This window comes from Condylura cristata, unplaced genomic scaffold (assembly GCF_000260355.1).
Source record: "Condylura cristata isolate star-nosed mole 26May11 unplaced genomic scaffold, ConCri1.0 scaffold00010, whole genome shotgun sequence".
Classification (NCBI taxonomy): domain Eukaryota; kingdom Metazoa; phylum Chordata; class Mammalia; order Eulipotyphla; family Talpidae; genus Condylura; species Condylura cristata.
Window position 1 is genome coordinate 43,677,548 of NW_004567111.1, and position 12,691 is coordinate 43,690,238.

A 12,691-nucleotide genomic window follows, 5' to 3' on the forward strand; every position below is an offset into this window, starting at 1 on the left:
CACCAGGGAGGGCCGACTCTCAGTGGTTTTAAGATTTAAATTTGGTGATCAGAGCAGATGTATATCTGGTACTTTTCCATTTTTGGAGGTAAATTCATTTTGTAAGACTTCTCTCCCTCCCCACCCCCCATTAGTACACTAAAAAGCAAATGTTATTAAAGACTCTCATAGATTTTATGTGATTAAAATAAAGCTGTAAGCAAAACTAGAAAAAAAAATGGTAATACCAATTTTCCACTTATATTTTATCTTCCTATAAAGTTAATTTTTATTGGTTTATTAGCTTAATAAACCAAATAAAAGGCTTTCCTTTCTCATTCCACTAAATGCTGGCAAAAGAGAAATGCAGCATTTTTATTTAAATAGGATTTAAGAGAACAAGATGACAGCTTGATTAAATAAAATTGGCATATTGATGACATTTTCCTTGATTTAGCATCTGAGGTATCTTGAGGGAAATGTCTGTCTGTGGTGACACACGTCCTCTCACGCTGGCCCATTCCCTGGAGCCAGTCAGTGGCACAGACGCCTACTCAGCCACCTAGTATGAAGCTCAGAGTCACCAGGCTTGCTAAGAAAAGATCAATTTATGGTGAGTTTTAAAACTTGCAATTTCCCTTTTGGATATAATTCATAAGAATTTTTTCCATCCTTATACAGTTTTTTTTTTAATCAGCTTTAAGAAAACATTTCTTTTTCTGCTTGCCTGGTCATATTTCATATTTCATTCTTTAGTGCTCTTAGCAAGGGAAGGGAGCCTGTCTCTGAAGTTGTTGCAATCTCAGTGTTCGGTCACTAGGGTTAAGCTATCCCACACTGCTCCCCACTGAGTATGGAATCAACAGTTGTGAACTGGGGTTATGTTCATGTTCTTTGCCCTTTGCCCTTTTCCCCTTTCATAGAGCTCATCTTTGGAAAGAAGGTCTTTGCAAAAGTAGTTTTCTTTTCTCTTGTTTGGTATAACAGACTTTTGTTGAGGGCTTACTATGTGCACTTATGTTCCCAAAGCTTTTGGAATTATATAGATGCATTTTAGATCCTATTGCCATCAAAAAAGTATTTGCTGATTAGAAATAAGCTTATGAATCTTATTAGTACCTTAATACTTTCAGCTATGGGCTACTCATGATATGAGAAAAATTATTACTACTGTAGGAACAGAATGAAGACCAAAAACACAACCAATTTTTTTAGAAGAGCAGGTTTATCACAGGAAGCTGTACAAAAGTTTTGGATGGACCAGAGGAATAAAAGGGTCTGGGTAATTTTGTATAGTAGTCAGTAACCACAGAAAGCAATTATTGCCTCTGAGACTGGAGGGGCAAAGCCAATACTGATTCCGGGGCCTTGTTGTGCAGGTTGCTCCTAGGTTGGGATGCTGCACCTGAGCCAGACCCAAGACTAGCACCCATTGCTGCTGAGGGTCCTCAACACATGCCCTGCCTTACTCTTCTGGCTCTGCTGGGGCCTGTGGCTGCCCAAGGTCAACTAACTCCACTTCAGATACCACTGGAAAAATAAGGCCTTCCCCAGTGCTGCTTCTCTTTATTATCCAAACGAAGCTAGGACTTGACTGGCTGGGAGGACTGAGGAATAGTGTTTTAAAGTTTCTGACTTCCTTCACTGAAAAACAGAATTGGCCCACGGTCTACCAGAATGAACCCACATGGCAGGTCAAACAATGTTACAATTTTGGCAATTCAAATCAGTCTCTTTCTATTCTTTCTTTCTCTCTCTCTCTTTTTCTTTCTCTTTTCAAAATCACCTAACAAAATTTCTGTGGATTAGAATCACTCGGGCAATGGATGACTTTTTTCCATTTTGATTTGATCTCATTGTTAGTCACCACTTGTGTGGGTGAGATACATAATATTTGGGGTCCCATCTACCTGCTGGGAATGTGCACAGGTTTTGGTAGGGAAATTTTTGAAACTGAAGAGCTATTCTAATTTTTCAGTGATTAGAAAAGGAATACTGCATGGTGTTAGCTTACAAGATATATGAGCTATATAAAGGAATAAAATGTCCTACTAGCTAGGTAAACATGTCTTATGAGTGATTTTGTTTTCATAAGAAGCACAGTAACATTTTTTCCTCAGAATAACTATTAAAATATGACACACTCAAGATCTTTTGTCTTTATCAGAAATGTGGCCTCTGAAACATACTTATTCAGGTTAGTTGTTTGGAGGAGCTACTCTAACTTCTTTCTCTGGCTCCTTCTAGAATGGTCTTCAGTAGAGAAGCCATCAAGAGACTTCTGGCCAGTAATTGTCGCTGCTACAGCAATGATGCTCCTGATGATATGGTCCTCGGAATGTGCTTTAGTGGGCTCGGAGTCCCTGTGACACACAGTCCTCTCTTCCATCAGGTGAGAAAATTGGTTTTACTTCTGCCTTTGGGAAAAGGGGGCAATTTTCTCCTCACTTGAAAATCCTAGTTCTTTCCCTTCATATACTGTGGAAATAGTCTTAAGAACTATGTGGATAGACTCCAAGGGGACATCTTTATAGAGCTCTTTGTCCAGAAGGTTGGCCCTCAGTCAGTGCAACATGAAGAGGGAAAGTAGAAACATCTAGAAGTAGAAACATCTAGAACAGTAAGTGCTGTTTAACCAGTATCATTGTATATAGGACCAGGGAAGGGTTGATTTTGTTTGTTTGTTTGTTTAAGTTAAAAAAATTGATGGCATTAAAAACATGATTAGATGCTACTTACAAATAGGACTGACAATATTATCTTTTTGGCCTGTAAGTGCACATAGTTCTAAGCTGTCCTCAGTTTTTGTACTGTGCCTTGGCAAGCTACTGGGCTTTCTTTCGTTTTGTTGATGCTGAGCTGAGTGACCAAACTTTATTTCAATAATCTTATATTCTGAGGTTATAGAAGAGAAGCATTGAGATGATTCCTAACAGGAGTAGTTGGGGCTGATTATTTCACCATCATGCAGTTGGGGTTGGAAAAGGGAATCCTATTTTTAGTAGTTTTTAAAGAATCAGGTCAGTGGTGGGTATTCTTATATTCCAAGAGTAATAGCAGCTATGCTTACACTAAAAATATTCAAAACTCATACTCAATTCTTCAAGAAATTCAAAGGCTTTTGAAATTTGAAATATATCACTTCATGTATATTTTAAGTGGCCTCCTTTATATTGAAAATAGTTTTCATGCTTTATTTAGTGACCAGTAGCCAACACTATCACAGCAGTAAAGAAAATTGAGCATGACAAACAACACTAGAAATTAACTTGAACAAAGCAAAGAAAAATGTTCACATTATCAAGAAAGACAGCGTTTGTTTTTGCATTCTTGAGGACCACAAGAAAGTATTAAGATAGACTTTTAAAAGTAAGAAATGTGTGAAAACCTTTTTTGTAATACTGGTCAGTAGGTACTTGTCCATCTCTAAAACCCTTGACCATTTTAAGCTTATGCGTTGTGTTATGGTAACTTAGAAAGGCAAGTTATCTCATAATGTTTTCCTCTTAGACAAGGAAGGGTAATTAAAACTGTTGGTGTATGAGGGAAACAGTTTGTCTTTGTGACTATGACAGGTCTTGGATGTTTATAGCAACCTTTTTCACTTAGGGAAAACTACACCAGTAAATAAGGTGATATGGAGAAAAGAAAGAAGGGAAATAATCTAACCCTTATGCAAAAGTCCTTTGAAGATAACTAAAATAATTTTTTCTTCAAAGGTAAAACTCTTGATTTCTCTAATTCATATAATACGCTTAAACCTTTCCAAAATTATAAAAATAGACTTCAAACCTATTCTTCCCAAGAGATATTACAGTATTTTCTAATTCTGAAGTCTCTTTTAGAGAGTTTATTGGGATTTGAGCATTATTTTCCATTTGTAATGTTTGGAAACTGATCCATACATTGCATTCGTTCATATATATAGAGCGAGATAAAACAAAAAGTAAAAAAAAAAAAATCATTCTTGGTGAGTTGGGGCCAGGAAGGCAGGGGAAGGCTGGATCTTTTGGAAATAATCTCAGGTACAAAGTTACCAGGGTGACATGTTTTCTTTATAATTAGGGAAAAGTTATTGTGAGATCATAGCTGAGAAGGGACTTCAAGGACTATCTGGTCCATCCACTTGATAAAAGCAATGTATTTGGAGCACACAGTTTTTTCTTCCTCCCAAGTTATATACCATTAATGAGTATGGCATCTTGCTATGGCCAGTGACTCAAAACAGCCACTTCAGGATGCTAGAGATGAGCCAGAATCATTGAGGAGCATTTATTCCTGAAAAAGTCCTATAGTTTGGGGTAAGAAAAGTAGAGTCAGGGGACTTCTGAGACCTTCTGCATGAGACCCTCCCACCCCAGCACCCCTTCTACCACAGCTTGGTTAGAGGGATCCGCCACAGTTTTACCAGTATGGACCTGGCTGGAAATACAAGAAGGCTTTGCTGTCAAAGTAGACTTGATTTGGGGACAGTGAGATCAAAACCCACAGGTATATGTATTAACTAAAACCCAAAATGATCAAGCTTGGTAGAAAACATACAAAAAATATTTGTTCGTCTTTAGTTGTAGGAGTAGAGGTTGTTACAGTCTTAAGTTTCTAAAGATGTATTAGCTAGAAATTTAGTAACACTCTAGAAATAAGAAAGCAGTAGTAGGGTAGTAGGGTTTGAAAGCTTCCTGCGCCAGTAAGCAGTTGTATGTGAGCACACAGACAGTGGGGTGAGCCAGTGGAAGCAGAAACCAAGGCACATTTGAAAACTGACTGAAGTTTTGAATGTTCTTTGCTGCCCATGCATATGGGTAGATACTTTATGGGCTTCAGATCTTTGAGCACAACTCCTAATTTTATTGTAAGATGACAGTAATATGAGCTATGTTATAAACTGAATTTAAGCAATTAGGCACAGGAGTGACTTCTACTATCCAAATTAAATAATAAAAATAAGTATTAAAAGTCGAGTGGAAATATAGCACCACACTTTGCAGGGAGAAAGATTCTACAGCTTAAGCAAGTTACTAAAAAAGTAAAAAAGGAGTAAAGTAAGCATTCTGAGTTGCTGATAGATTATCCAAAATAACCAAATTGCAACAAATTATTCTGGGTAATGTAACAAGACATACTAAGTAAAATGTTGATAGAAATTAACTGACTCTGGGGTGGGGGCGGGGCTGATGTCATTTTTTTGGGGGGGGAGATGTTTAGTTTGGAGAGTGGGGTCTTTGGGTTCACTCTGGGAAAGGTTTCACCAGAGCTCCCTTTTCAGCAGCACTGGTAAGTTCCCAGACATTTCTCCAAGTTAGGTATCTCCAAAAGGGCAGGTTTATTATAAAAGGGACAGAAAAGGACTCTTGCATAGACGCAAGTAGACAGAAGGAGCTGCCCCGAAAGGGACAGGTTTGCTGAGAGAGGCTGGCGTGATTGCAGGTGGGTGGTATTGAGAAGAGCTGCCTATGCTGCCTATGCTGCCTATGCTGCCTATGCCTTGAAGAGGAGTCCAGGCAGGAACAGGTCATGGGGCAGACAGGAGGCTGCTGGCCTGCAGAGGGAGTGAGTTGGCAAAAATAATCACCTGCATAGGAACAGGTGGGCTGAAGGGCTGCTGCACTGGTAACAGTCTTCTCTTTGGGAGGGGCTCGTCCTTCATAGAGTGGTTTGTTTGCTGTAGATTTTGGGTAAAAATACCGAATTTGAAAGGGACTGGAGATTCTACAATGGCCCTCAATCTCCATATCTTTGTCTCTGGCCTGGGCCTGTTAAGTCAGCACTTGGTGCCTAAAGATTTTTAGTTCTATAGCTGCCTCTCCCTGCCCTACAACAGCTTAATGATCCTTGTTAATCACTTCAACCCCCATCTCCAGCTCCCCATATCATGTGATGCCTCCTTTCCAACTTTTTTGTCCTTATCCTCCACCACACAGGCAATATGATCTTGTATGTAGAAGAAATCCTAAGATTCCACCAAAGGAAAAACAAAACAAAGCACACTGTTAGAAATAACAGACAAATCTAGCAAGATTGTAGGCTACAAGATTAATATACAAAAACAATTGTATTAATAACAAGAAATCTGAAAATGAAATGAAGAAAACAGTATAACTTAAAATAGTATCAAAATAAATAAAATAATTAGATAAATAAAAATGAAGTTTTACTCGTCAGTGAATATAAGGTATTGCTGAGAGAAATCTTCAATAAATGGAGAGCTATACATCGTGTTCATGAATTGGAAGACTCAATATGTTAATGATGACAGATTCCACTGTTGATTTTTCTTAATATTCATTTAAAAGGGATTTTATTAACTCATTTTATTCAGGTAAAATTAACTCAAACTTTATTATGAATGCATGTATGATGTCTTAAGAATCAGAAACAGATTATCTCACAATAAATAATGAACACTTCCTCCTCCCAACTCTGCTTCAAGTATCCGTTGGATATAGTTTTTATCTCTATGGCTCGCTGAATTATTCTACAGAAATGACCAGATCCACATTAGGCAGGGGTAAAGAAAAATTTCTTTCTCTGCTTTTGTAGGTATAAGAAGCTGTGGGTTCTTTCCCCTCCTCCAGGTCCAGCTCTTTGGTATGCAAATAAACCTCTCTGGAGCCTCATTCCTTGAAGTAACTGTATTGCTCTAGGGTGATGTTCTTCATCTCTCCTGCCTTCTTAGGGCTTAACCTCAGCACTTAATTAAGGATATAACCATTTGCCTTCTTAAGCAGAGTGGAAGCCTTACTGTCATTTTGGATCAGAACAGTTAATTGGACAAATAGATACAGATTTGACTCCTATGAAATATTATGTTTCCAATGGACAAAAGCTTTTTTAAAAAATATAGGAACACAGAAATCCAGGGAAATTTATTGTCCCACCTTCTGCAAATTGATGTATAGATTCACTGTAGTCCATATCAGAATTATAGTAGGCGTCTTTAATACATAAGTTGGTGTTGATGGAAAATACCAGATTCTTTCTGCCTGTCACAATTATTGGAACCAAAAGACAAAGGACAAGGACTGAATCTTTAATATGCACTTTAATTAGATCAGCAAGCTAATCTGAGAGCCAAGGAGCATGATGTTCCAAAGAAACCTGTTTTAACACCTCATCTCTAACAAGCTACTTTATAGTGAGTTAAATAAAGGCAGTTAATTATCAGTGAACAGCCTTCACTCCAGGCAGTTAGCAACTTCTGGGAGCTTTATGGTGCCCACTCTGCTGGCATCTGGGTTTCGAGCTTTTCATTCCCTCTGAAATGGCTCTGTTTCTGTCAGAGATGGCATCAATCACTCTTCCAGGTGTCTCCTGGATTGGAAGGTGAACTCACAGCGAACAGGTCACAAGTCCAATAGCATGTATATGTAGATTCCAAACTATTCTGCGCATCAGTTTGAATTTCTCCCTATTAATGTCCTGGTCTTCATGCAGGTTTGGGCCATCTCCTTCCTGTCCACAGTTCTGCCTCTGTTTCTCCATCCTTCCTTACCCTGACCAACGGTGCCTGTTTGGATCAGGATTTCTTTCTGGCATTGTTTTGTGCCCAGAGGTGTGATTACTAGAGACTTTTGGATGTTACCAATGCCTGTTTGGGTGCATTCTACTTTTCTAGTTTGTCTTATTCTTTTCCATTACCTCATAATGCTTAGTATATTTTAATGCTCGATAAGCCACGCCAACTGTTCCTTAGATGCCATTAATTACTTCTAGAATCTGTATCAATAGAGGAACGATGTATGGATTTCATATGGTTTTCCTTTTTCATATTAAATGCATTTGTATCTGAAAATAATATGGATTTCATATGGTTTTCCTTTTTCATATTAAATGCATTTGTATCTGCAAATAATTCATTTTTAAATGTGAAAAAACAGGAACCTTTTTTGTTTCCCCAATGTTTTTGTTTCTTCTGGGACCATTGTGAAATTATCTGAGAACTGAGTTGAGGGTATTTTTCTCCTAAGTTTTCTTCACTGCCAGTGAGTCTTAGAGCACCTTGCCAATAAACATCATAATATATGAACACCTCAGATAACATTAAAACCATCCCAGGTCATGTAGACTATTCCGGTTTTGTTCTGTCTTTTTCTTTAAAATTCTCTTCTAAATTTTTAGCTCCCTAAGCACATAGAATTTTTTAAATTCTTTGAATTTATTTGTTTATATATTTTACATCATTGTTCATTTTTGTACAGTTTGCTTTTTCCTCTCAGGTGTAGTCCCCATAAAATTCCCACCACCAATTCTCCTGTGCACCATCACCACAGCTCCTGGTGCTATTCCCTCTCCTGTTTTGATCCCTCCCTCTTCCCTGCAGAATGTCTCTGGCTTATAGTTGCCTGTTAATTTTGGCACTTTGTTTATTTATTTTTTTCTGATCCCATATTTGGTTCCCCTCTTTCCTCCTATAAGTGAAACCATCTGATATTTTTCTTTTTCCTTCTGACTTATTTCACTGAGTATAATCCCTGCCAACTCCATGCATGTTGCTGTGAATGGCATGGGGTTTTTTTTGATTGCTGAGTAGTACTCCATTGTGTGTATATGTATGTGTGTGTGTGTGTGTGTGTGTATATATATATATATATATATATACACCACTATATATATATCTCACTATATATATTTTATATATATATATATATCTCACTATATACACATACACATACACATATACACACACACACCACATCTTCTTGATTCAGTCATCTGTTTTGGAACATTTGAGTTGTTTCCATAGGAAACACAGAATTTTTAAAGGACAACAAAATAGCCATTATGAAAGTTTTTATGATTTTAAAAGTCAGCATAAAGTCTTCTACACAGATATTACTGTGTGAACACCCATCTAAGCAGTATTATTTGTACCCCCATCAGATAAAACCTCCCAAAGAGGCCAGGATGCTTAGGACATACTGGTGTGGGGGCCCAAGGCACAGTGCACCTGCCCATTCCCCCATTAAAGCCTTTACTAGTCTTGTGACCCCAAGAAAGTGATAACTTCTGTAAACTCTGGTTTGCTATTCTTTAAGCTGGGAATGAATCATGATACTCTTAACCACATTGCAAGACTGTTTGAGGGACTGAATGGGATGAAGGTATTCTGTAAACCACTGAAGGGGGATTAAATATTCATATTCAAAAGTAAAAAGTAATAAAAAGGGGCTAGAAAAAACTTGTTTAAAAAATATATCTAGTTTTGGGCCTCCCTGGTGGCACAAGGGATTAAATCTCATCACTATCAAGCTATCGCCGCCAACCACTGCAGCATGAATTCTATCCCTTGCCAGGAAGCTGACCCACATGGTGCAGCAGACCTCTCCTATCTCACCTGCTATAACACTCAGCAATGTATTTCAGTAAATCTGTCTCTTCTGTTCCCTACTCTGTCTCTGCTGAATCTTCTTACCTCCCAACCTCTGGCCTACACTCCAGTTCTTGTATGCATACATAGAAATAAATCTTTGTTAAAAAATAAAATAGATCTACTTTTACTGTTTTAGTATTGGTGACCTACTGAGTTACTGTATAGCACAGATAGGTTATGTAATTTATAAACAGGATAAGCATTGAGAAATCATGGATGCTTGGCTTAGAGCAAACAAAATAGTGTCTGGTATCAGTTTCTTTCCATACCTTTTAGGTCTTTAGGTTAATAATTCTGTTTAAAATTTCATCAAGTTTTAGAGAATTTCAAAATAATGACAATTTTTTAGGCTTTCTTGCAGCCTTTTTGGGTTACTTGAAATTTCCATGGGCACTTTTGAAGCCAGGCTAATATTTAGGTAGAAAGAGGTTGCAAGTTGCTGTCTTAGCCATCTGCCTGATTCTATGCTAGTGCAGTGGACAGAAAATGACAGTAACATTTGGGATATTAAAGTAATTGAGATAATAAATAAAAAAGCCTAGAGTTAAAGGGAAGTGGGTGGAAAAGATTTTCCTCCTTACCTATAGGTTCCCACAACCAGTATTAAATAATGAAGGAAAGCAGGCACTTCATACATTGTGGCCCCAAGAAAGTGATAACTTCTGAAGCAAAATGGCATTTGATGGGTAAGAGAACATATTACTATATTCTCCTCCCACAGGCTCGGCCCGTGGATTACCCTAAGGACTACCTTTCTCACCAAGTTCCCATATCATTCCACAAACACTGGAACATTGATCCAGCGAAGGTATATTTCACGTGGTTGGCACCCAGTGAGGAAGACAGCGCCGGACAGGAGACACAAAAAGGCTTTAAAGAAGAATTATAAAGTGTGGTGAGCAGAGTTTGGGTAGTAAAAACAGCAGAGACTGACTTTATCCTTCTGGGCTGTGGTCACGCTCAAGGAGTGCCATGTGGCATTGGGAGCTTCCTAATTGAGGTAGAAATTCTGTATATGGTACTTTTGTGGGGGTAAGAAAAGGAGTCATGGGGTTTTTTTTGTTTTGTTTTTCTGGGAAAACTCACTTGCTTTTCCATTATACAGTTATTGTAATACACTGTTTTTGTGTATTACATCGTGTTGACTGTGTATTCAAGCTGTTCCACAGAAAAATAATTGGTACCAGAAGTCTCCTTTCTGTTCACTGCCTTCATTATAATGAAGATTTCAGTTGGTCATGAGACTGGGGAGAGACGACTGTCCATCATCTTGTATATGGAAAAGGGAAAGGACTCAGTACAAAGACTAGTACAGTGTGAACTTTTTAAACCATAACTTTGGTAATGACAATTATTGTCTGGTGACTCAGTAGCAATAATGCTGTATTATGGATCATTCATGAAACCTCATAACAGTCTAGATATGCACTCCCTTGTTATCAATAATCAGGGCTGTTATGTTTCATCCATTTTTTTGTTTGTGCCTCATAAAAAAGAAAATAAGTCTTTGACGAGAGCTTTCTGTTTCTTTAGCGGTTCATCTGCATTCTCTTTCTCCCTGAAGCCCTATCTTTATGACCTACTTGTAACATGAAAGTGTAATGGATGATGCCAGGAAATAGTCTCCTCAATATTTAAAAACAATGTTGTGTTTTATTCAAGCCAGTGAACACCATGTCAGTCTCAGGAAGTGAATTAATTTGTACCCATGCTTTACTTTTATTTTTCTTTGAAATTACTTAATGACTCTCCTGACTCAGAATAGGCCTCCCATCCCCCAGAGTACCATGCAACCCTAGGAAAAGAACAGCATGGTGATTTGGCAGTTTTCCTGAGTTCTTAATGAATGACATTTCACAAAACATAGTATTTTGAAACAGCTCTAATTTTCAAATCAAATCTTTAATATATAGTTATTTAACATACTCAATATTAATTTGTAAAAAGTGTTCTGTATTTTAATGTCTTAATGATATAATTCAGTTTTCTAAATATATTTGCATAAACTTTGATTTTAATGTCTAAAACTAATTTTGGTATGTAAAATATTTTCCTCTTTTTTTTTAAATAAAAATTCCCATTTGTTAACTTTTCTTGTAACACTTTTATAGACGAACACAGGGTTTTAAAAGCCATACAACAAAAAGTACCCATGTGTATGTTTTTTTTAACAGTATATTTTTCTTCTTAGATTTGATTCTATCTCCAAAATGATGCAATAGTATTTACCATTTTCTCAAGTTTGAGAAGACCAGGGCTGGAATGTTGTAGCGATACCTAAGTAGTGGATTTGTTTTTGTGACAATGGATTTTGTGACCCATCCAAGTACTGGACCTGGACTGTCAGCTGGGTTAGGGAATGCTGAGGATTTATAGATCCCATCAGGCTGTTGCTGTGACATTAGTGTGTTTTCATACTGGGGTTGTCGTCATTGCTGCCATCGGAGTTACCTTCATGTCATCTGTAATAATACTGCAGAAGGGTCTGTCTGTCTGACCTGAGAGAAGAGTCTTCAGTCCTTCCTACTGTCGCCTACAAATTTTCATGCTCAAAATAACAGCATGTTCATTTGACAGGGTTAAACCAGCATCTGTGTGTAAGGATCCACGCCAGCTTTCTTCTGTGTTAGGATCAGTGCCTTCTACTGATACCGGAGCACCTCCTCTGGTACTTGTGGTGATTCTGTTAATTATGTTTACTTTTTGGAACTTTGTCATCCTAACCACCAATAAAGATTTTTGTCTGTTTCTGATTCCTCAAATGTACTCATCATTCCGACCTAAAGGCGGGTAGAAAAGGGACATGGTGAACAACTATAAGACAGTTTTCAAAGGAAAAGTTAATAAAAAGCTATTCTTGTAAGAATATAGAAAACTATCAGGCATTTAAGATATATTTATAAAAGTCTGTAACACCATAATCCTTTAAATAAAGAATTGGAGGGCCCTCCCTGGTGGTGCAAAGGGTTAGGACGCAGCACTGCAAGTAGCCATATCTGCTTCAGTGCTAGTTCGATCCCTGACCTGGAGGTGACCTATATAGTAAAGCAGGCTTCTCCTGCTTTACCCACTGCTCCGCTCAGCAGTGTACCTTGTCAATCTACCTGTTCTGCTTCCCACTCTGTCTCTGGTGAATCCTCTCACTGCCCCTGTACCTCTGGCCTGTATCCCGGTTCTGTATGCATAAGTAAATAAATCTTAAAAAAATAAATAAATAAAAAGAACTGGGCTCTCCCTGGTGGTGCAATGGGTTAAAACACCGCATTATGAAGCTCATTATGAAGCTCTTCTAAGCCACTGCAGCACAAATTTGATCCCAGGCCAGGGAGCTGACCCACATGG

At 37.9% G+C, this 12,691-nt stretch overlaps 1 protein-coding gene across 1 annotated transcript in view; it reads left to right on the forward strand.

Moving 5' to 3' along the window:
- The window catches only part of B3GLCT (beta 3-glucosyltransferase), a 103,782-nt gene extending 92,542 nt beyond the window's left edge, over nucleotides 1-11,240 (forward strand). The window contains exons 14-15 of the mRNA XM_012723141.1: nucleotides 2,227-2,371; nucleotides 10,071-11,240. Of these exons, the coding sequence (XP_012578595.1) occupies nucleotides 2,227-2,371; nucleotides 10,071-10,238 (313 nt within the window). The 3' untranslated portion in view covers nucleotides 10,239-11,240. The remainder of the gene's footprint in view (nucleotides 1-2,226; nucleotides 2,372-10,070) is intronic.
- The last annotated feature ends 1,451 nt before the right edge of the window (nucleotides 11,241-12,691 follow it).